The sequence below is a fragment of the Nicotiana tomentosiformis genome, chromosome 5 (assembly GCF_000390325.3).
Source record: "Nicotiana tomentosiformis chromosome 5, ASM39032v3, whole genome shotgun sequence".
NCBI classification, from domain to species: Eukaryota; Viridiplantae; Streptophyta; class Magnoliopsida; order Solanales; family Solanaceae; genus Nicotiana; species Nicotiana tomentosiformis.
This window is the reverse complement of record NC_090816.1, coordinates 99,585,314-99,609,161: the sequence shown is the minus strand read 5'-3', so window position 1 is coordinate 99,609,161 and position 23,848 is coordinate 99,585,314. Positions and strand designations below refer to the sequence as shown.

The window sequence follows — 23,848 nt, the reverse complement described above, 5'->3', positions numbered from 1 at the left end:
TGTGAAAGTAGTGGTTACCGAAATAACCTTGACCCGGGCTAAATAGGAAAAACATCCTGTCACCAGTGCCTAGGGTAGAGTGGGGCGCTAGCCCTGGCGCTGGGATTTTTGAGGTTCTGGAAACTAGGCTACAGGTAGCACCTGTGGCGTTCAAATATTAATCCCTATAAATGGGGAGTTTCGCCATTTTTGACAAAAAAACAGAGTTGGGGAGCTCGGTTTGGGCGATTTTCAGAGGCAAACTTAACAAATTGGACTGAGGTAAGTAATCTTAACTTGATTTGGTCAGTTATTCATGAATCTAACACTATTTCCCGCACCTATTTCGTGATTTGGGGGATTAGAATAGAGATTGTACCAAAATTGGTTTGAGGATTTAGAGGTCGAGTTGATGGCAGAATTTTATAAATTTGTTATGGTTGGACTCGTGGTTGAATGAGCATTCATATTTGTAACTTTTGTTGGGTTCTGAGACGTGGGCCCCACTGACGATTTTTTAGTTGAATTTTGGATTTTGTTGGAAAATTAGTATTTTCATATGGATTTGAATCCTATAATTTGTGTTGACTATATTGAATTAATTTTGACTAGATTCGAGGCGTTCGAAGGTCGATTCGCGAGGCAAAGGCGTATTGGAATAAATAATTTCACGGTTTGAGGTAAGTAACACTTCTAAACTTTGTTCTGATGGTATGAATCCCTGAATTTCGTGATATATGAATTGTTTGGAGGTAACGCACATACTAGATAACGGGCGTGTGGGCATGCACCATAGAAATTGTGACTTAATTGATTGTGTGGAGTTGCATAATCAAATTATCATGTCATTGTTCACTATCCTCCACGTGTTAGAGGAAATTGAGTTGAGACTCATGTTAAAGATCTTGTTTAGGCTACGTACTGATATTTTTGGGATCCACAGAGGTCTTATTTCTATTGAATTACTTGTTTAAATTTACAATTTTGTACTCAATCACATCTATCATTTGCATATCATATCTCAGTCTCTTTTGTCATTCTTTGATACATCATATCATTATGTCGGGTTGATTTTCATGCCATTGAGAGTCCGGGAGACTGGATATTTTGAGTGATATTTATGGGATCGGCCTGCATGCCGTAGTATATTTTATTATTTATGCCTGGATCTGGCTATTATAGCGTTTGGGCAGAAGGAGCCCCTCCGGAGTCTGCACCCCCACAGTGAGTGCGGGTGAGCATGGATCTTGCCCGAAGCATTTATATTGAGTGATGGATCTTCCCTGGACATGTATCTTGTCCGAACCATTTATATTTGGGGATGGATTGTCACGACCCCAATTCACCCTTCGTAGGATGTCGTGATGGAACCTAGTCTCTAAAACTAGGTAAGCCTAAAAATTTGCGGAATAACATAATATGAAACTGAAAACCAACTCTCAACACATGAAATAATTATCAAACTGCAAATCAATAATTACAACTCCCAAAACCCGGTGGAAATAAGTCACAAGCTTCTTAAAGCAAATACTAAGTGTCTATATACATCAGAGTCTAAAGAAAATAAGGAAAAACAACATAGTAAGGATAGAGGGGGACTCCGAGGTCTGCGGACACTGACAGATATATCTTGAAGTCTCCACGTGCAGGTCAACTCACTGGTATTTGGTCTGGTGGGAAGAACCTGGATCTGCACAAAAAGATGTCCAGAAGTGTAGTATGAGTACACCATAATGGTACCCAATTAAGTGTCAATCCTAACCTCGGTAGAGTAGTGACGAGGTCAGGTCAGGGCCCTACTGATATAAAAGAAAAGTAAGGCAGAAGATATAATAATATTTTGAAATGACTGAAAATTTAAACAATAAGAAGTTTCAAAAAACTATCAGCACAGTAAATAGAGGTAAACAATAGGGGCACTCCCGAGGTACCACCTTGTAGTCCCAAAGTAAATATGCAGTACAGGGGAGATCTCCCGAGTAAACGCCTCGTAGTCCCAAAGTAAATATGCAGTACAGGGGGATCTCCCGAGTAAATGCCTCATAGTCCCAAAGTAAATATGCAGTACAGGGGGATCTCCCGAGGAACCGCCTTGTAGTCCCAAAGTAAATATGCAGTACAGGGGGGATCTCCCGAGGAACCGCCTCGTAGTCCCAAAGTAAATATGCAGCAGGTAATCGAAGGAAACACGAATTTACAACAAGGATCTTACAGTTAAATATTTAATTCAAATCAAGGAAAGCAGGTAATTCAACTAAGCATGTTGCACAAATTGCAAGTAAGAGTTAAGGCACGTAGGCATGCGATACTAGGCTAAACATGATCACTACATATGCTAAGGAAGGTCAGTTAAGGACTTTAAAAGAAAACAACTAAGCAAGAACCAAAATTTCCATAATTAGCCCGTGTATGCACTCGCTACCTCGCGTACACGGTGTTCACATATCACTAATGGTTACAACAGTACCAAAACCTATGAGGATTTCCCCCACACAAGGTTAGACAAGTCACTTACCTCAAATCTCGCTCAATCAGTCAAGTAATATACCTTTACCTCGACTTTCCAACTCCGATCGGCTCGAATCTAGCCAAAACGACATCATACTATTAATATAATTACAAGAAACTAATTTAAATAATGAAACTACGACTTTAGCAAAGAATCGAAAATGCGGCCCAAAAAGTCGACGTGGGCCCACATCTCGGAATCGAGTAAAAGTCACAAAAATCTGAACACACACTCGACCACGATTTCACCCATACCAAAATTACCAAAATCCGACACCAAATTGCCACTCAATTCCTCAAATCAACTCTCCAAATACCTAACTTCAAACTCCCAATTTCTACCTTAAATATACACTAACTAGGTGGGAAAATCAATGGGGATACAAGATTATTGATCAAAACTAAACACACGGGACTTACCTTAAGAAACCCCCCTAAAATGCTCTCAAAACTCGCCAAGACCCGAGCTCAAAATATCCAAAATGATAAAAATCACGAACCCTTGATTTAATATAATCTGCCCAGGCTTTCCGCTTTTGCGGACCAAGTTCCGCTTCTATGGTGAAGTCTCCGCATCTGCAGAGTTCACTTAAGCTCCCCGATTCCGCAACAATGCGCAAATGCCACATCTGCGGATGCGCTTTTGCGGTCCCTCATCCGCTTCTGCTGAAGCCTCCCCAAGCACTCGTCCGCTTCTGCGATCGATCCCTCGCAGAAGTGACTACGCTTCTGTGGCCCTCACACCGCACCTGCGACAACTAGCCAATTCCACTAGCCCCGCAGTTGTGCCCCATTTCTCGCACCTATGGGCTCGCACTTGTGGTCAGCTTTGCGCAGGTGCGATTACACCAGAACCAGTCCAGCTTCAGAAAATTTTTTAAGTCCAAAAATGATTTGTTAATTCTGAAACTCACCCGAGGCCCCCGGGGCCTCAACCAAATATACTAACCAGTCCTAAAGCATCACACGAACTTAGTCACGCCTTTAAATCACATCAAACAACAGTAAAAACATGAATTACACATCGATTCAAGCGTAATGAACTTCAAAGTTTCAAACTTCTACATCCGACACCGAAACCTATCAAATCAAGTCCGATTGACCTCAAATTTTGCACACAAGTCATAATTGACATTACGAACCTATTCCAACTTTCAGAATCGGAATCCGACCCCAATATCAAAAAGTCCACTCTCGGTCAAACTTCCCAAAATTCATCAAATTTCCAACTTTCACCAATTGACGTTAAAATCACCTCCGAACCTCCGATTCAACATCTGAACACGCTCATAAGACCGAAATCATCCTACAGAGCTATAGGAACTGTCAAAACTTCATACCGGAGTTGTCTTCACATAGTTTGAACTACGGTCAATTCCTATGACTTAAACCTCCATTTTAGGGGCTATGTGTCCCATTTCACTCCGAAACAAAAAACAAATTCTCCCGGCAAATTACATAATCACTAACTAAAGTAGAAGGAGAAATAAATAGGGGTTCAGGGCTAATTCTCTCAGAATGACCAGCCGGGTCGTTACATCCTCCCCCTCTTTAAACATATGTTTGTCCTCGAACGAGTATAGAGACATACCTGAAGTTTTGAAAAGAAGAGGATAATGGTTGCGCATATCATGCTCGGTCTCCCAATTCGCCTCCTCTACCGGATGACCCCTTCAACTGAACCTTCACTGAAGCAATGTTCTACGACCTCAACTTTCGAGCTTGGCTGTCCAAAATGGCCACTGGCTCCTCAACATAAGATAGGTCCTTGCTAACTGATTTGAGCTGAAGTCTAACACATGAGGCGGATCGCCGTGATACTTCTGGAGCATGGAAACATGGAATACTAGATGAACTGTAGAGAGACTAGGTGGTAGTACAAGTCTGTAAGCCACCTCCCCAACCCTCTCAAGGATATTAAAAGGCCAAATATACCTAGGGCTCAACTTGCCCTTTTTTCCGAACCTCATAACACCCTTCATGGCGGAAAACCCGGAGCAAGACTCTCTCCCCAACCATGAATGCAATGTCGCGAACCTTACGATCCCAATAACTTTTCTGCCTGGACTGGACGATGCGAAGTCGATCCTGAATCAATTTAGCTTTTTCCAAGGCATCCTGAACCAAGTCTGTACCCAATAGCCTAGCCTCGCCCGGCTCAAACCAACCCGCTGGAGACCAGCACCATCTACCATACAAAACCTTATACGGCGCCATCTGAATGCTTGACTTATAACTGTTATTGTAGGAAAACTCCGCAAGTGGAAAGAATCGATCCCAAGCAACTCCAAAATCAATCACACATGCACGAAGCATATCCTCCAATATCTGAATAGTGCGCTTGGACTGTCCGTCCGTCAGAAGGTGAAATGATGTACTCAACTCCACCCAAGTACCCAACTCACGATGTGCGGCTCCCCAAAACCACGATGTAAACTGCGTACCCCGGCCAGAGATGATAGATACCGATAATCCATGAAGCCTGACAATCTCGCGAATCTAAACCTGAGCCAGCTGCTCCGAAGAGTAAGTAGTAACCACAAAAAAAATAAGCTGACTTGGTCAATCTATCAACAATCACCCAAACTGCATCGAACTTCCTTTGAGTCTGTGGGAGCCCAACAACAAAATCCATAGTGATTCGCTCCCATTTTCACTCTGGAATCTCTAACTTTTGAAGCAATCCACCCGGTCGTTGATGCTCATACTTCACCTGCTAAAAATTTAGGAAACGAGCTACATATTCCACTATGTCTTTCTTTATCCGCCTCCACCAATAGTGCCGTGTCAAATCCTGATACATCTTCGCGGCACCTGGGTGAATGGAATACCGAAAACTGTGAGCCTCCTGCAGGATCAACTCACGCAAACCATCTACATTAGGCACACATAGCCTGCCCTACATCCGTAATACATTGTCATCTCCAATGGTGACTTCCTTGGCATCACCGTGTTGAACCGTGTCCTTAAGGACAAGCAAATTGGGGCCATCATACTGATGCTCCCTGATACAATTATAAAGAGAAGACTTAGAAACCACATAAGCCAAAACTCGGCTCGGCTCGGAAACATCCAATCTAACAAACTGGTTGGCCAAGACCTGAACATCCAAGGCTAAAGGTCTCTCTACTACTGGTAGATATGCTAAACTGCCCAAACTCTCCGCCTTGTGACTCAAGGCATCGGCCATCACATTGGCCTTCCCGGAATGATAGAGAATGGTGATGTCGTAATCCTTAAGCAACTCCAACCACCTCTGTTGTCGCAAGTTAAGATCCTTCTTTATAAACAGATGATATAGACTCCGGTGATCGGTGAAAACCTCACAAGGAACACCATATAAATAGTGCCTCCAGATCTTCAAGGCATGAATAATAGATGCTAACTCGAGGTCGTGGACATGATAATTCTTCTCATATACCTTCAACTGTCTAGACGCATAGGCAATCACCCTACCGTCCTGCATCAACACCGCGCCGAGACCAATGCACGACATATCACAATATACCGTATAGGACCCCGATCCAGTAGGCAACACTAACACTAGGGTTGTAGTCAAAGCAGTCTTGAGCTTTTCAAAGTTCTCTTCACAATCCTCGGTCCACTTGAACGGAGTACCCTTCTGGGTCAATTTGGTCATCGGTGCTGAAATAGACGAAGAACCCTCTACAAATCGACGGTAATACCCTGCCAAGCCAAAAAAAACCCTCTACGGATCTCCGTAGCTGAGGATGGTCTGGGCCAACTCTGCACTGCTTCAATCTTCTTCGGGTGTTCCTTGATCCCCTCACTCGATACTACATGACCCAAAAATGCTACTGAGTCTAGCCAGTACTCACACTTCAAAAATTTTGCATATAACTTCTTCTCTCTCAAGGTATGAAGCATAGTCCTCAGGTGTTGCTCATGATCCTCCTGACTCCGGGAGTACACCAGAATGTCATCAACAAACACAATGAAGAAAGAGTCAAGATAGGGATGAAATACACTGTTTATCAAGTGCATGAATGTTGCTGGGGTGTTGGTAAGCCCAAAAGACATCACAAGGAACTCGTAATGACCATACCGAGTCCTGAAAGTAGTCTTCGTGATATTCGGCTCTCGAATCTTTAACTGATAATAGCCTGAATGCAAGTTGATCTTAGAGAACACCTGGCACCCTGAAGCTGATCAAATAGGTCATCAATACGTGGAAATGGATACTTGTTCTTCACAGAATCTGATGCAACTGCCTCCGTCCTAGAAGGAAGGGCAAAATATCTGGCCCCTCCTCCCCCTCTAGGGCGACTTCTACCTGTTCAACCTCCATCTCTAGCTGGCTGTGCAGGTGGGATGGTAGCTAGTGCTGTAATCATAGTCTGAGGACCTGGTGGAGCACGTGGTGCCTGAGATAACTGTGGAGGTGCACCCCTACTGAATCTAGGGAAATCGTTCACCAAATGACGAGTATCACCACACTCAAAACAAGCTCTCGGAGGACGTGTCTGATGTGACTTGCTCGGGCCTGATCGATTGGACTGGCCGCTAGAAGCACCCTGTACAGGAGGCACACTAGACATTGGCGGTTCATAATAAGGATCCTGGGGCCTAGTAGTGGTCGTAGCACCGCTGGCAGCTGGAATTGCTGAATGAACTGGGCGACCTATATAACCTCTGCCCTGACGAGCTCTAGCTGGGGCATGAGTACCACTGTAAGTACCAGGATTTTGAGAACTCTTGGCCTCTCTCTCTCCTCTCTATCCCGAGTCAGCATACCCTCTAACCTCCTAGCAATCCCCACTACCTGCTGATACACAATATCCATTTCCAACTCTTGGGCCATGCTCAATCTGATACTGGGGTTGAGCCCCTCAATACACCGATGAACCCGTCTCGAACAGTAGCAACCAAGGCTGGTGCATGCCTGGCCAAATCACTGAATCATACCGCATACTCTGATACAGTCATAGCACACTAGCGCAACTACTCAAACTCTGTGCACCAAGAATCTCTGAGACTCTAAGAAACATACTCCCTCAGGAACATATCTGAGAACATAGTCCATATGAGCGAAGCTGCCTCAGCCGGACTATCCAACCCGTATGCGCGCCACCACTGATAGGCTGCTCCTCTAAGCTGGAACGTAGTGAAAGAAACCCCACTAGTCTCTGCAACACCCATAGTACAGAAGATACGGTGGCACTCCTCAAGAAAATCCCGGGCATCCTCTGACGCCAAGCCACTGAAAGTAGGTGGGTGGTACTTCTTGAACCTCTCGAGCCTGAGCTGCTCTGCCTCAGATGTTGGTGCCCTAACCTTGGGCTGAACTGGAGCTACGGCTATATCGGTATGATATCTGGATCCTGGTCTACCTGAACCTGCTGCTCTGGGGTACCAGCGACGGGTGTTTGTGCTCCTCCCCCGATCTGAGATGTGGGAGGAGCAAGAGGCATCAATCCAGCCTGAGCCAAGGTGCTGAACATGCTCATAAACTTGGCTAGAGTCTCCTAGAGATCTGGAGTAGTAACAGGCATCTTAGGTGCATACCCTCCAACTGGAGCTATTGGTAGCTCCTCTGTGGTAGCTCGTGCGGGTGCTCTGGCTGCACCACGTGGACGTCCTCGACCTCTACCCCGACCGTGACCTATTGCGGCTCTAACAGGGGGCACGAGTGTCTGATCGTCCGATCCATCTGTACGTATCCTCACCATCTGTGAGAGAATAGAAAGACAGAAGTTTAGAGTCTGAAGTCAAAGATCTCGCACAATAAGGAATCAAAGAAAGTGAAACTTTTCGGAACAGTTCCATAGCCTCCCAAAAATAAGTACGGACCTCTCCAAACCGATCCTCAAGTCTATTTTAAACCTACTTGTGAATCATAACACCTATGAACCTAGAGCTTTGAAACAAACTTGTCATGACCCTAGTTCACCTTCCATAGAATGTCATGATGGTACCTAGTCTCTAAGACTAGGTAAGCCTAACAATTTTCGAAATAACATAATATGAAACCAAAACCCAACTCTCAACACATGCAATAATTATAAAACTGCAAATCAATAATTACAACTCCCAAAACCAAGTGAAAATAAGTCACAAGCTTCTAAGAGCAAATACTAAGTGTCTATATACATTAGAGTCTAAAGAAAATAAGGAAAAACAACATAGTAAGGATAGAGGGGGACTCCGAGGTCTGCAGACACTGGCAGATATTCCTTGAAGTCTCCACGTGCGGTTCAACTCACTGGTATCTGGTCTGGTGGGAAGAACCTGGATCTGCACAAAAGATGTCCAGAAGTGTAGTATGAGTACACCACAACGGTACCCAGTTAAGTGTCAATCCTAACCTCGGTAGAGTAGTGACGAGGTCAGGTCAGGGCCTTACTGGTATAAAAGAAAAGTAAGGCAGAAGATATAATAATATTTTGAAATGATTAAGAATTTAAAAATTAAGAAGTTTCAAAAAACTATCAGCACAGTAAATAGAGGTAAACAACAGGGGCACTCCCGAGGTACCACCTCGTAGTCCCAAAGTAAATATGCAGTACAGGCGGATCTCCCAACTAAACGCCTCGTAGTCCCAAAGTGAATATGTAGTACAGGGGGATCTCCCAAGTAAATGCCTCGTAGTCCCAAAGTAAATATGCAGTACAGGGGGATCTCCCGAGGAACCGCCTCGTAGTTCCAAAGTAAATATGCAGTACAAGGGATCTCCCGAGGAACCGCCTCGTAGCCGCAAAGTAAATAGGCAGTACATGGGGGATCTCCCGAGGAACCGCCTCGTAGTCCCAAAGTAAATTTTCAGCAGGTAATCGAAAGAAACATGAATTTACAGCAAGGATCTTACAGTTAAAGATTTAATTCAAATCAAGGAAAGCAGGAAATTCAACTAACCATGTTGCACAAATTTGAAGTAAATGTTAAGGCACATAGGCATGCAATACTAGGCTAAACATGATCACTACATATGCTAAGGCAACTCAGTTAAGGAATTTAAAAGAAGACAACTCAGCAAGAATCGAAATTTCCACAATTAGCCCATGTATGCACTCGTCACCTCGCGTACACATCGCTCACATATCACAAATGGTTACAACAGTACCAAAACCTAAGGGGATTTCCCCCACACAAGGTTAGACAAGTCATTTACCTCAAATCTCGCCAAATCAGTCAAGTAATATGCCTTTTCCTCAAATTTCCAACTCCGATCGGCTCAAATCTAGCCAAAATAAATTTATACTATAAATATAATTACAAGAAACTAATTTAAATAATGAAACTACGACTTTAGCAAAGAATAAATAATTTGGCCCAAAAAGTCGACACGGGCCCACGTCTCGGAATCGGGTAAAAGTTACAAATATAGGAACACACACTCGACCACGAGTTCACCCATACCAAAATTACCAAAGTCTGACATCAAATCGCCACTCAATTCCTCAAATCAACTCTCCAAATCCCTAACCTCAAACTCCCAATTTTCACCTTAAATACACACTAACTAGCTGGTAATATCAATGGGGAAACAAGATTATTGATAAGAAATAAACACAAGGGACTTACCTCAGGAAATCCCTTGAAAATGCTCTCAAAAATCGCCAAGACCCGAGCTCAAAATGTCCAAAATGATAAAAATCACGAACCCTTGATTTAATATATTCTGCCTAGGCTTTCCGCTTTTGTGGACCAAATTCCGCTTCTGCGGTGAATTCTCTGCATCTGCGAAGTTCACTTAAGCTCCCATTTCACTCCGAAACCAAAAACAAAACCTCCCAACAAGTTACATAGCCACTAACTGAAGTAGAGGAAGCAATAAATAGGGGTTCGGGGCTAATTCTCTCAAAACGACCGGTTGGGTCGTTACATCCTCCCCCTCTTAAAATATACGTTCGTCCTCAAACGAGTATAAAGACATACTTGAAGTTGTGAAAAGATGAGGATAATGGCTGCGCATATCATGCTCAGTCTCCCAAGTCGCCTTCTCGATCGGATGACCCCTCCACTGAACCTTCACTGAAGCGATGTTCTTCGACCTGTCCAAAATGGCCACTGGCTCCTCAACATAAGATAGGTCCTTGCCCAACTGGACTAAACTAAAGTCTAACACATGAGACGGATCGCCGTGATACTTCTGGAGAATGGAAACATGGAATACTGGATGAACTACAAAGAGACTAGGTGGTAGTGCAAGTCTGTAAGCCACCTCTACAACCCTCTCAAGGATCGCAAAAGGCCCAATATACCTAAGGCTTAGCTTGCCCTTCTTTTCGAACCTCATAACACCCTTCATGGGCAAAACCCGGAGCAAGACCCGCTCCTTAACCATGAATGCAATGTCGCGAACCTTATGATGCGCATAACTCTTCTGCCTGGACTGGGCGGTGCGAAGTCGATCCTGAATTAATTTAGCTTTTTCCAAGGCATCCTAAACCAAGTCTATACCCAATAGCCTAGCCTCGCCCGGCTCAAACCAACCCACTGGAGACCAGCACCATCTACCATACAAAGCCTCATACGGTGCCATCTGAATGCTCGACTAATAACTGTTGTAGGAAAACTCCGCAAGTGGCAAGAATCGATCCCAAGCACCCCCAAAATCAATCACACATGCATGAAGCATATCCTCCAATATCTGAATAGTGAGCTCGGACTGTCCGTCTGTCTGAGGGTGAAATGTTGTACTCAAATCCACCCGAGTACCCAACTCACGCTGTACGGCTCTCTAGAACTGTGATGTAAATTGCGTACCCCGGTCAGAGATGATAGATACCGGTACGCCATGAAGCTTCACAATCTCGTGAATGTAAACCTGAGCTAGTTGCTCCGAAGAGTAAGTAGTAATCACATGAATGAAATGAGCTGACTTTGTCAATCTATCCACAATCACCCAAACAGCATCGAACTTCCTCTGACTCCGTGGGAGCCCAAGAACAAAATCCATAGTGATCCGCTCCCATTTCCACTCTGGAATCTCTAAATTCTGAAGCAATACAACAGGTCACTGATGCTCATACTTCACCTGCTGACAATTTAGGCAACGAGCTATATATTCCACTATGTCCTTCTACATCCGCCTCCACCAATAGTGCTGCCTCAAATCCTGATACATCTTCACGGCACCTGGGTGAATGGAATACCGCGAACAGTGAGCCTCCGGCAGGATCAACTCATGCAAACCATCTACATTAGGCACACATAGCCTGCCCTGCATCCGTAATACACCGTCATCTCCAATGGTGACTTCCTTGGCATCACCGTGTTGAACCGTGTCCTTAAGGACAAATAGATGGGGGCCATCATACTGACATTCCCTTATATAATCATAAAGAGAAGACTTATAAATCACACAAGCAAAAATTCGACTCGACTCTGAAACATCCAATCTAACAAAATGGTTGGACATGACCTGAACATCTAATGCTAAAGGTCTCTCTGTTACTAGTAGATATGCTAAACTGTCCAAAATCTCCACCTTGCGACTCAAGGCATCGGCCACCACATTGGCCTTCCCGGGATGATAGAGAATGGTAATGTCGTAATCCTTAAGCAACTCCAACCACCTCCGCTGCTGCAAATTAACATCCTTCTGTTTAAACAGATGTTGTAGACTCCGGTGATTGGTGAAAACCTCACAAGGAACACCATATAAATAGTGCTGCCAGATCTTCAAGGCATGAACAATAGATGCTAACTCGAGGTCGTGGACAGGATAATTCTTCTCATGCACCTTCAACTGTCTAGACGCGTAGGCAATCACCCTACCTTCCTGCATCAACACCGTGCTGAGACCAATGCGCGACGCATCACAATACACTGTATAGGACCCCGATCCAGTAGACAACACTTACACTAGGGTTGTAAGCAGTCTTGAGCTTTTGAAATCTCTCTTCACAATCCTCGGTCCACCTGAACGGAGCACCCTTCTAGGTCAATTTGGTCATAGGTGCTGCAATAGACGAAAATCCCTCTACAAATCGACGGTAATACCCCGCCAAACCAAGAAAACTCCGGATCTTCGTAGCTGAGGATGGTCTGGGCCAACTCTGCACTGCTTCGATCTTCTTTGGGTCTACCTTGATCCCCTCACTCGATACTACATGACCCAAAAATGCTAATGAGTCTAGCGAGAACTCACACATCAACATTTTTGCATATAACTTCTTCTCTCTCAAGGTCTGAAGCACAGTCATCAGGTGTTGCTCATGATCCTCCTAACTCCGGGAGTACACTAGAATGTCGTCAATAAACACAATGACAAAAAAGTCAAGATAGGGATGAAATACATTGTTCATCAAGTGCATGAATGTTGCTGGGGCATTGGTAAGCCCAAAAGACATCACATGGAACTCATAATGACCATACCGAGTCCTGAAAGAGGTCTTCGGGATATCCGACTCCCGAATATTCAACTGATGATAGCCTGAACGCAAGTCGATCTTAGAGAACACCCTTGCACCCTGAAGCTGATCAAATAGGTCATCAATATGTGGCAATGGATACATGTTCTTCACCGTAACATTGTTTAACTGTCGATAATCGATATACATTCGCATAGAACCATCCTTCTTCTTCAAAAACAAGACAGGATCACCCCAAGGCGATACACTAGGCCGAATGAAGCCCATATTGAGAAACTCTTGCAACTGTTCCTTTAACTCATTCAACTATGTTGGGGCCATCCGATAAGGTGGAATAGAAATGTGCTGAGTGCCCGGTAACAAATCAATGTCGAAGTCAATATCCCTATCGGGTGGCATGCCCGGAAGATCTGCCAGAAATATATCTAAATAGTCCCTCACTATCGGAACAGACTCGATGGTAGGAGTATCAACACTAACATCTCTCGCATAGGCCAGATACGCATCACACCACTTCTCAACCATTCACTGAGCTTTAAGAAATGAAACAACCCTGCTAGGAACATGATCCAAGGTACCTCTCCACTCTAGTCATGGCAGACTTGGCATAGCCAACGTCACCATCTTGGAATGACAATCAAGGATAGCGTGATAGGGTGAAAACCAGTCCATACCCAAAATAACATCGAAATCCACCATACTGAGCAATAATAAATTGGCTCTGGTCTCAAAACTACTAAGAACAATCAAACACGACTGATACACATGGTCAACAATAATGGAATCACTAACGGGTGTAGATACATAAATAGGTGAACTCAGAGAATCACAGGATACACCCAAACACGAAGCAAAATAAGATGACACATAGGAATAAGTGGAGCCTAGATCAAATAAGACTGATGCATCTCTATGACAGATCGGAACAGTACCTGTGATAACAGCATCTGATGTAACTGCCTCCATCCTAGAAGGAAGGGCATAATATCTGGCCTCGCCTCCCCCTCTAGGGTGACCTCTACCTGTCCGTCCTCCACCTTTGGCTGGCTGTGTAGGTGGGGTGGTAGCTGGTGCTGCAATCATAGCTTGAGGACCCTGTGGAGCACGTGGTGCCTGAGATAACTATGGAGGTGCACCCCTCCTGAATCTGGGACACTCCCACAACAAATGAAGAGTGTCACCACACTCAAAACAAGCTCTCGGAGGACGTGGCTAATGCGACTGGCCTGGGCCTAATCGACTGGACTGACCGCTGGAAGCACCCCATACAGGAGGCACACTAGACACTGGCGATGCATAATAAGGACCATGGGTCCTAGTAGTGGTCGTAGCACCGCTGGCAGCTAGAAGTGGTGAATGAATATGGCGACCCATATAACCTCTGCCTTGACGACCTGTAGTTGGGGCACGAGTACCACTGTAAGTGCCAGACTCTCGAGAACTCTTAGCCTCTCTCTCCTCTCTATACCGAGTCAGCATGCCCTCTAACCTCCTAGCAATCCCCACTACCTACTGATATGCAGTATCCGTCTCCAACTCTCGGGCCAAGCTCAATCTAATGCTGGGGTTGAGCCCCTCAATAAACTGACGAACCCGCTCCCGAATAGTAGCAAGCAAGGTTGGTGCATGCCTGGCCAAATCACTGAATTGGACTGCATACTCTGACATGGTCATAGCACCCTGGCGCAACTGCTCAAACAATGCACCCCAAGCATCTTTGAGACTCTGAGGAACATACTCCCTCAGGAATATATCTGAGAACTGAGTCCATGTGAGTGAAGCTTCCTCAGACGGACTATCCAACTCGTATGCGCGCCACCACTGATAGGTCGCCCCTCTAAGCTGGAACGTAGTGAAAGAAACCCCACTAGTCTCTGTAACACCCATAATACAGAGGATACAGTGGCACTCCTCAAGAAAACCCCAGGCATCCTCTTACGCCAAGCCACTGAAAGTAGGTGGGTGGTACTTCTTGTACCTCTCGAGCCTGAGTTACTCTGCCTCAGAAGCTGCTGCCCTAACCTCAGGCTGAACAGGAGCTACCGGCTGTATCGGTATGATCTCTGGATCCTGGTTTACCTGAACTCACTGCTCTGGGTACCGACGATGGGAGTTGGTGCTCCTCCCCCGGCCTAAGATGTGGCAGGAGCAAGAGGTATCAATCCTGCCTGAGCCAAAGTGTTGAACATGCTCCGAAACTGGGCTAGAGTCTCCTGGAGAGCTGGTATAGTAACAGGCATCTCAGGTACCTTCCCTCCAACTGGAGCTACTGGTAGCTCCTCTGTGGTAGCTCGTGTGGGTGCTCTGGCTGCACCACGTGGACGTCCTCGGCCTCTACCCCGGCCCTGGCCCCGGCCTCTCGCGGCTCTAGCATGGGGCACGGGTGTCTGATCGTCCGATCCAGCTGTAGGTGTCCTCATCATCTGTGAGAGAATAGAAAGATAGAAGTTTAGAGTTTGAAGTCAAAGATCTCGCACAATAAGGAATCAAAGAAAGTGAAACTTTTCCTAACAGTTCCATAGCCTCCCGAAGATAAGTACGGACGTCTCTGTACGGATCCGCGAGACTCTACTAAATCTGCTTGTGACTCATAACACCTATGAAACTAGAGCTCTGATACCAACTTGTCACGACCCCAATTCACCCTCCGTAGGATGTCGTGATGGCACCTAGTCTCTAAGACTAGGTAAGCCTAACAATTTGCGGAATAACATAATATGAAACTGAAACCCAACTCTCAACATATGAAATAATTACCAAACTGCAAATCAATAATTACAACTCCCAAAACCCGGTGAAAATAAGTCACAAGCTTCTAAGAGCAAATACTAAGTGTCTATATACATCAGAGTCTAAAGAAAATAAGGAAACATAACATAATAAGGATAGAGGGGGATTCTGAGGTCTGCAGACGCTGGCAGATATGCCTTGAGGTCTCCACGTGCGATCCAACTCATTGGTATCTGGTCTGTTGGGAAGAACTTGGATCTGCACAAAAATATGTGCATAAGTGTAGTATGAGTACACCACAACAGTACCCAATAAGTGCCAAGCCTAACCTCGGTAGAGTAGTGACGAGGTCAGGTCAGGGCACTACTAGTTTAAAAGAAAAGTAAGGCAGAAGATATAATAATATTTTCAAATGACTGAGAATTTAAACAATAAGAAGTTTCAGAAAAATATCAGCACAGTAAATAGAGGTAAACAACAGGGGCACTCCCGAGGTACCGCCTCGTAGTCCCAAATGTGAATATGCATGACAGGGGGGATCTCCCGAGGTACCGCCTCGTAGTCCCAAAGTAAATATGCAAGACAAGGGGGATCTCCTGAGTAAACGCCTCATAGTCCCAAAGTAAATATGCAGTACAAGGGGATCTCCCGAGGAACCGCCTCGTAGTCCCAAAGTAAATATGCAGTACTTGGGGGAACTCCCGAGGAACCGCATCGTAGTCCCGAAGTAAATATGCAGCAGGTAATCGAAGGAAACACGAATTTACAGCAAGGATCTTACAGTTAAAGATTTAATTCAAATCAAGGAAAGTAGGTAATTCAACTAAGCATGTTGCATAAATTGCAAGTAAGAGTTAAGGCACGTAGGCATGCGATACTAAGCTAAACATGACCACTACATATGCTAAGGCAACTTAGTTAAGGAATTTAAAAGAAGACAACTCAGCAAGAACTGAAATTTTCATAATTAACCCGTGTGTGCACTCGTCACCTCGCATACACGGCGCTCACATATCACAAATGGTTACAACAGTACCAAAACCTTAAGGGATTTCCCCCACACAAGGTTAGACAAGTCACTTACCTTAAATCTCGCTCAATAAGTTAAGTAGTATGCCTTTTCCTCGACTTTCCAACTCCGATCGGCTCGAATCTAGCCAAAATAATTTTATACTATAAATATAACTACAAGAAACTAATTTAAATAATGAAACTACGACTTTAGCAAAGAATCGAAAATTCGGCCCAAAAATTCGACCCGGATCCATGTCTCGAAATCGGGTAAAAGTCAAAAAAATACGAACAATCACTCGACCATGAGTTCACCCATACCAAAATTACCAAAATCCGACACCAAATCACCACTCAATTCCTCAAATCAACTCTCCAAATTCCTAACCTCAAACTTCTAATTTCCACTTTAAATACACACTAACTAGGCGGGAAAATCAATGGGAAAACAAGATTATTGATCAAAATTAAACACAAGGGACTTACCTCAAGAAACCTCTCGAAATTGCTCTCAAAAATAGCCAAGACCTGAGCTCAAAATGTCCAAAATGATAATAATCACGAACCCTTAATTTAATATAGTCTGCCCAGGCTTTCTGCTTTTGTGGACCCAATTTCGCTTCTATGGCACCGCTTCTGCGGGAAGTCTCTGCATCTGCGGAGTTCACTTAAGCTCCCCGATTCCGCACCTACACGCAAATGTCTGCATCTGCGGATGCGTTTCTGCGGTCCCTCGTCCGCTTCAACGGAAGCCTCCCCAAGCACTCGTCCGCTTCTGCGATCGATCCCCCGTAGAAGCGACTCCGCTTCTGCGGCCCTCACACCGCACCTGTGATCACTGGACAATTCCCCTAACCCCTCACATGTGCCCCATTTCTCACACCTACAGTCAGCCTTGCGCAAGTGCGATTACACCAGAATTAGCCCAGCACCTGAAAATCTTTTTTAAGTCCAAAAATGATCTGTTAACCATCCGAAACTCACCCGAGACCCCCCGGGACCTCAACCAAATATACCAACCAGTCCTAAAAAATTACAAGAACTTAGTCGCGCCTTTAAATCATATCAAACAACGCTAAAAACACGAATTACATATCGATTCAAGCCTAATGAACTTCAAAATTTCAAACTTCTACATCTGACGCCGAAACCTATCAAATCAAGTCAGATTGACCTCAAATTTTGCACACAAGTTATAATTGATAATACAGACCTATTACAACTTTCGTAATCGTAATCCGACCCCGATATCAAAAAGTTCAATCCCGGTAAAACTTCCCAAAATTTATCAAATTTTCAACTTTCGCCAATTGACGTTAAAATGACCTACGAACCTCCGATTTAACATCTGAACATGCTCCTAAGACCAAAATTACCTTACGGAACTATAGAAACCGTCAAAACTCTATTCCGAAGTCGTTTTTACATAGTTCTAACTATGATCAATTCCTATGACTTAAACCTCCATTTTAGGGACTATGTGCCCCATTTCACTCCGAAACCAAAAACAAATCCTCCCGGCAAGTTACATAACCACTAACTGAAGTAGAGGGAGAAATAAATAGGGATTCGGGGCTAATTCTCTCAAAATGACTGGCCAGGTCGTTACAAGGCTCTTTCCCTAGGTGGATTGGCCTTATACAGTACTGAGTGACTGACTGTCAGTTGATTTATATATAAATGGGATGGATCTTCCCTAGGCTGGATTGGCCATATACAGTACTGAGTGATTGAGTATTTTGATATTGTGAGTACACGAGGTTTCCACTGAGGTGCATAACATACAACAGGTACATTAGCATGTATATATAGAGATGCCATATTTTCTCATATCATTCAGGATTGATCCATTTTACTTGTAGTGAGTTTAAATGTTGAACATAAAAGCATGCCTACATTTTTGTACTGTTAATTCTATATTGGACTGTACCTGTTGAGCTCGTCACTACTTTTAGCCCAAAGGTTAGTCTTGTTACTTATTGAGTACATGGGGTCGGTTGTACTCATACTACACTCTGCACTTCGTGTGCAGATCCAGGTACTTCCGGATACGGTGGTTGCTAGATTTTGGAGTTTTATCTGTTGGAGACTATCGAGGTAGTTGCTTGGCGTCCGCAGACCTTGTCTCTCTTTCCTTTCAGTTGTTTGTACTGTTCTATATTTCCAGACAGTGTTTTATCAGTCAGACTATATTATCATTTAGATGCTCATATACTCAATGACACGGAATTTTGGGAGTGTATTTATATAAGTACTTGCGAGACTTTCTATTGAATTTAAATATTATGTCTTCAATCTTAAAAGAAATTGTGGCTTATTGAGGTTATCGACTTGCCTAGTATTGAGATAGGCGTCATCACGACATGCGAATTTTGGATCATGACAATAAGAAAGCATTAGATGAGATCATTACATGTAAACCTATAAAATCAAAATAAGTAAGAAAACATATGTATCTAATTAAAATGTGATTGTTCATCTTCGTACATTTAGATAATATCCAATCATCTTGACTATGACAAACAAGTCATCATACAACAATCAACATTAATCATTTTCAGAAACTAGCACTTTATTCTTTTGTGTATCATTATTTATTAAACTCTTTATTTTGATAATATTGATAGTATTTTGTGAAATTATTTACAATATGACTCGGTATACACGTGCAACGCACGTGCCGATAAACTAGTTTATACAAAAATACAATGTGTTTGAGTGAATTTGTACATAATATAATGTATTTGTATCATTGTATGTGACTAAATAGCAAAGAAAAGAAGAAAATTCGTCGGATATGGCGTTTTCCTGCCAAGAAGAGAAGAAAGTTTGTCGGATCCATACAGAATACAGTATTTGTCGTTCACGTTACAGTACCCATGCTCTATTCGGATTATTCCGACATCGTTTTTGCTCCGTGTGCAGTGGCCCTAGCCTCAGATCGACAAGCCCCTCCTTGCTATTGGGGAATCTGATTTTGAGGAAAAGGTCTGTCTTCCCCTTTTTCTCCCAACAATTTAGAAGTATCGTGTGTTAATTGAAAGAAAGAGAGGAAAAACATAAATAGCGTATTTCATGCCTCAATGGTAGTATATACCATAAATACCTATTTTGCTATAAAATATAAAAGTTAGCTATAGAAAATAATATTTTAAAATGATTTTGGTTTATAACAAATAGGGTGTATACCTTTGCTATAGTAGGTAAAATTTCCAAATTTCAACATTCATCCAACAATTGGACAGAATTTGGCCAATCTACGTTTTGATTAGCCTTAACACAACACAAGTGAGCCTTTATTTCTATGGGCCAGTTTTCTCCCAAGTGTAGAGATAGGTACAATGGTGACAGGTCCAAACTCAAAATGTCCATATCTAATCAAGATCCAAATGCATAAAATGGTAGAAACAGCCACATTCGAGATCCAAATGCATACAATGATAGAGACAGCCACATTCGAGCTAAGACAAAATAATTGAAACAAATTATTACTGCGACAGAAGAGAAGCATTACAATAAAACATTAAAACCAAGTGCGCTATACATACATCTATTTTGAGCAGGTGCACTTTGAACACCTGCTCATTCCATATCCATAATAAAATAAATCATTTGCCCTCCTTAGGCCTGATATCAATCCCTTCCACAATTAAGCCACTTTTCCAGTTACCTCCCTTCAACTCTGTCAAGCTCATCTCCAGTTCAGCGTCTTGCCCCCTCTTGACAAAGAATTCTCCCAATTCAATTTCCATCCACCCATCACTTCTCTGCTTCGGATAACGGCCTTCCGATTCATAGGGTGTATCCACTTCGTGTCTCAATATATGAGCCATGTGGTGGGTGAATATTCCTAAGCGTCTCGGGACTACTTGGTACCTGTGTCTCCGACCTCCCTGTCCCTGAGGGTCCAAATAAACTGTGTGTGTTTCCCTTTCATGCCCATTAATACCTACTGAGCTCTCTGCAGCTTGGTTTCCAAATCCATAGGTCCTGGATTTTGTCATGAAGACGAGGTAAGCGCCATATCTAGTGTCAGCTGAGAGCATATTGGTGTTTATTTTGCCAGAAAGGTCAAACCAGCACACATCAAGAAGCTCAGCAACTTCTGAGAACCTATTTCCATATACACAAAATAATGAAAAAAACGATGCTTTATCTCCTAAAAAGATCTCCAACAGTTAGAAATTAAAAGTGCTCCAATCAACTTGTGATTTGAAATACCTGGACTCCGGAAGGGAAATCCATCTCCAATATCTAGGCGTGTCAGCCCAAACAATCTTAAGCGACCTTGCGGCTAACATGTAACATGTCTTTCCACTCCATTTCTCCAATGAGAAGCTCTGATTTGTATCAACAGTAGGTCAGATGGATACTTAGCAAGTAAGTAACAAAGTTAAGCATAACATGGTGGGTCTAAGCAGAGAAAGCAAGAGTAAAATGAGCTACTATATCACATGTGGACCAAAATTCAAAAGCAAAAAAGATCAGGTTGTAGCAGAAAAGAGAAAATGTCATTTCCATGATATTGTTATGTATTTAAGGCTTGATGGTGGAGCCACACTATCTACAAGTGGGGAAAACCGGTCCCATTACTTTCTTTTTTTCTTTAAATTCCTTTGCTACTCAAAAGTCAAAAGAACAAAAAGACGGGGAAAAGGGGACAGGGTAGTGCTATAGTTTATGCAACCACCTAAATGGCAACAACATTTACGGTAGAAATTTTCAAAAGTTTGTGAGCGGGCATCACTATTTGAAAGCTACTTATTTGATATGCATGCAAAACAAAAGTACAACTAACTATATAAACCTCAACTTTCACATAAAGTTGGCTATAATGATGTGAAAACAGGAGTAATTGTTTCACACATATGAACAAATTATAGATAGAAGCATCAAGCCATTCTTTTATAAAGGATATATGCATGCCAATCAAGTTAAAAAAACTTCCAGTTGACAAGAAATGGTGCCAGGGTCGAATATTTTCTAGAACAAAAAACTTATGAGTTCACATGACACCATGCATTATTATCGGAAGTAAAAGGAGAAAGCAATGCATAGGTACAAAGTATAATATAGATTTACTATTACGCAACATGGATAATTTGCATCTAATTTTCTAGATCTTTCCATATTCGCTCTACTTCTTTACGTCATTATCTCTCTGTTGGCCAAATACTAAAGAAACTTTTCTCTCAACTACTGAATCTGGTTTCTTGAGCGACATAAAGGTCTTTTCTTCTATGAATTTGCATAGATTTTGCATTTGAAAGCCACTCAAACAACGTCGTAATTTGGAAAATCACAAGGTTATTATTAATCTATGTTCTAGATTTCAGTGCAAATAAAAAAATTTGATGCTAACAATATTACACATGTTATTTTTTATAAAGCAACTTAAAATAAACTTCTGGTACAAACTAGGGAAAGAGCTATTCTATTTTGAATGGAATGCAGTTATCTGATTTCTTCCATCAAAGTGGGAGTCAAAGCAAGGTATAGAATGCACTCTCTCCACACAAAAAGGAAGAAGACAGAATCTTAATCCCAAGTCTCAAATCATATAATTCTTGGTGTGATACTGTAATTTGCACATTCATTCCTCAAAATTTCCAAATAAAATTTAGACACTACAAAATTTTAGAAAATGTTCGAAAAAATCATCATCAAGAAAAACTACAATATTGTAGGACTCCTTAAGTACTAACAGTGTCTTATAAAAAGGAAAGCATCGAGTTATTTTTACTTTCTTTTCCTGTTACAGATTTCATTTATTCAATCAAAAAAATGCACTTTCTTGATCTTATTTTCTAAATACAGTCAGACCTCTCTATAACAACATCCATATATAACAACACTTCACTATAAAAGACAAGTTTTTTCGAAACCAATTTTTATGTTATGTTATAATATATGTTCTCTATAACAACACTTCGCTATAATATACAAAAATATTCGGAACAAACGAGGCTGTTATAGAGAGGTTTGATCGTAGTTGCATGCATTTTCTTCGGGAGTACTATGATAGTATTTCCAATGTGACCGCAGCAACAATAAATTGGAAGAGTTTAAGTTTGTGTAAGAAATAGTTACACTACAAGATCAGTTAAAAGGTAATTGCTGGTAGCTATGTTTCAAAAAATAGATTGATAACTAGAATAAACAGTAATGGTGTGAAAAATTCATCACACTTTCAATGCATATAACTTAATTTTTAATTTGAATACAACAGCCGAAAAAAATAAAAATAAAAATAAAGGATCATTTAATTGATAATTAATTACCTTGCTGCCACCGTCAATGAGGATAGGATGATCACAGAGGTGCAAGTAAAGCTCTTTCTTCGAACCAACCGCGAGTAAATCTAGACCGTCAATGGACCGGGAAATGATGTCACCATAATCCGGCGGCAAAAACCGTTCCCAAACGGCGTCAGATTCAGCAGCCGACCGGAAAGTTGAAGCCACAACCGAAAGCCGGCACGCGTCCTTCGGACTCGTTAACGATAGCGCGTTAGCTATGCAACCTTCCGGCAGTTCGTCGCCGCCGGCGAAAATTTCATAGCTCTCCACCGCCATTTGCTATATATATTTATAAGTATATGTGTATGTCTGTATATATAAAGATTGTTGGGTGTCGGTATAGTTATTTGTTAAGATAGAGAAGAGTATATCTATATCGGGTGAGTACGAATCTGAGCGGGGCGGAGAGATTCTATTTATAGGAGAGTTATGCTTAAAAGAAGATGTTTTTCTTTTTTTAAATTTCTTAATCGGTTGCATGATTTCCTTGCTAAGTAATCTAAAGCTATTTCCTTTTTCGTTTTCTTTTTTTATGTATAAGGTTGCATAATGTTTCCGTATTCACTGATCTCTTCATATTCATTGTATCTCTTAATATCCTTATACTCTCTAGTTTTAGTTTTATACCACATTATTACAATATTTTTTCTCTTTTTAATTTTTTTTTAATTATATATAAGGCGCATGGAAAAAAAATAGATAAGAGATTACAAGGCGGGGAATCAAACATTCACCAACAAGGTGAAAGTTCATCATGTAGTCAACCAATTGAGCTATTATTAAGTTTTCCTATTACAATATTATCATTTGTAAAGTCAAACAAATTTCCTATTTAACCATAACTTTTTTCTTATATCTTTTAAATATTTTTAATTATAAAAAAGTTGTAATTTATAATACTCAGGGGCGGATGTAGATTATAGAGACGGGTTCAACTGAACCCATAATATTTTACGCGGAGCATAAATTTATTTGTAAAAATTT

The 23,848-nt window shown here is 42.2% G+C and overlaps 2 protein-coding genes across 2 annotated transcripts; both read right to left on the bottom strand.

Moving 5' to 3' along the window:
- Positions 1-6,785: 6,785 nt before the first annotated feature.
- LOC138892864 (uncharacterized) lies at positions 6,786-14,711 on the bottom strand. The gene is made up of 3 exons (XM_070176612.1): positions 14,418-14,711; positions 13,757-13,937; positions 6,786-7,159 (listed from the first exon to the last, which is right to left on the bottom strand). The coding sequence occupies exons 1-3, from the start codon at positions 14,709-14,711 to the stop codon at positions 6,786-6,788; spliced, it is 849 nt and encodes a 282-aa protein (XP_070032713.1).
- A 5,309-nt stretch (positions 14,712-20,020) lies between these two features.
- LOC104085419 (putative F-box protein PP2-B12) lies at positions 20,021-23,256 on the bottom strand. Its single transcript, XM_009589437.4, has 3 exons — positions 22,847-23,256; positions 20,787-20,905; positions 20,021-20,678 (listed from the first exon to the last, which is right to left on the bottom strand). Exons 1-3 carry the CDS (start codon positions 23,138-23,140, stop codon positions 20,174-20,176), a joined length of 918 nt encoding a protein of 305 aa, XP_009587732.1. The 5' UTR covers positions 23,141-23,256; the 3' UTR covers positions 20,021-20,173.
- Positions 23,257-23,848: the final 592 nt, after the last annotated feature.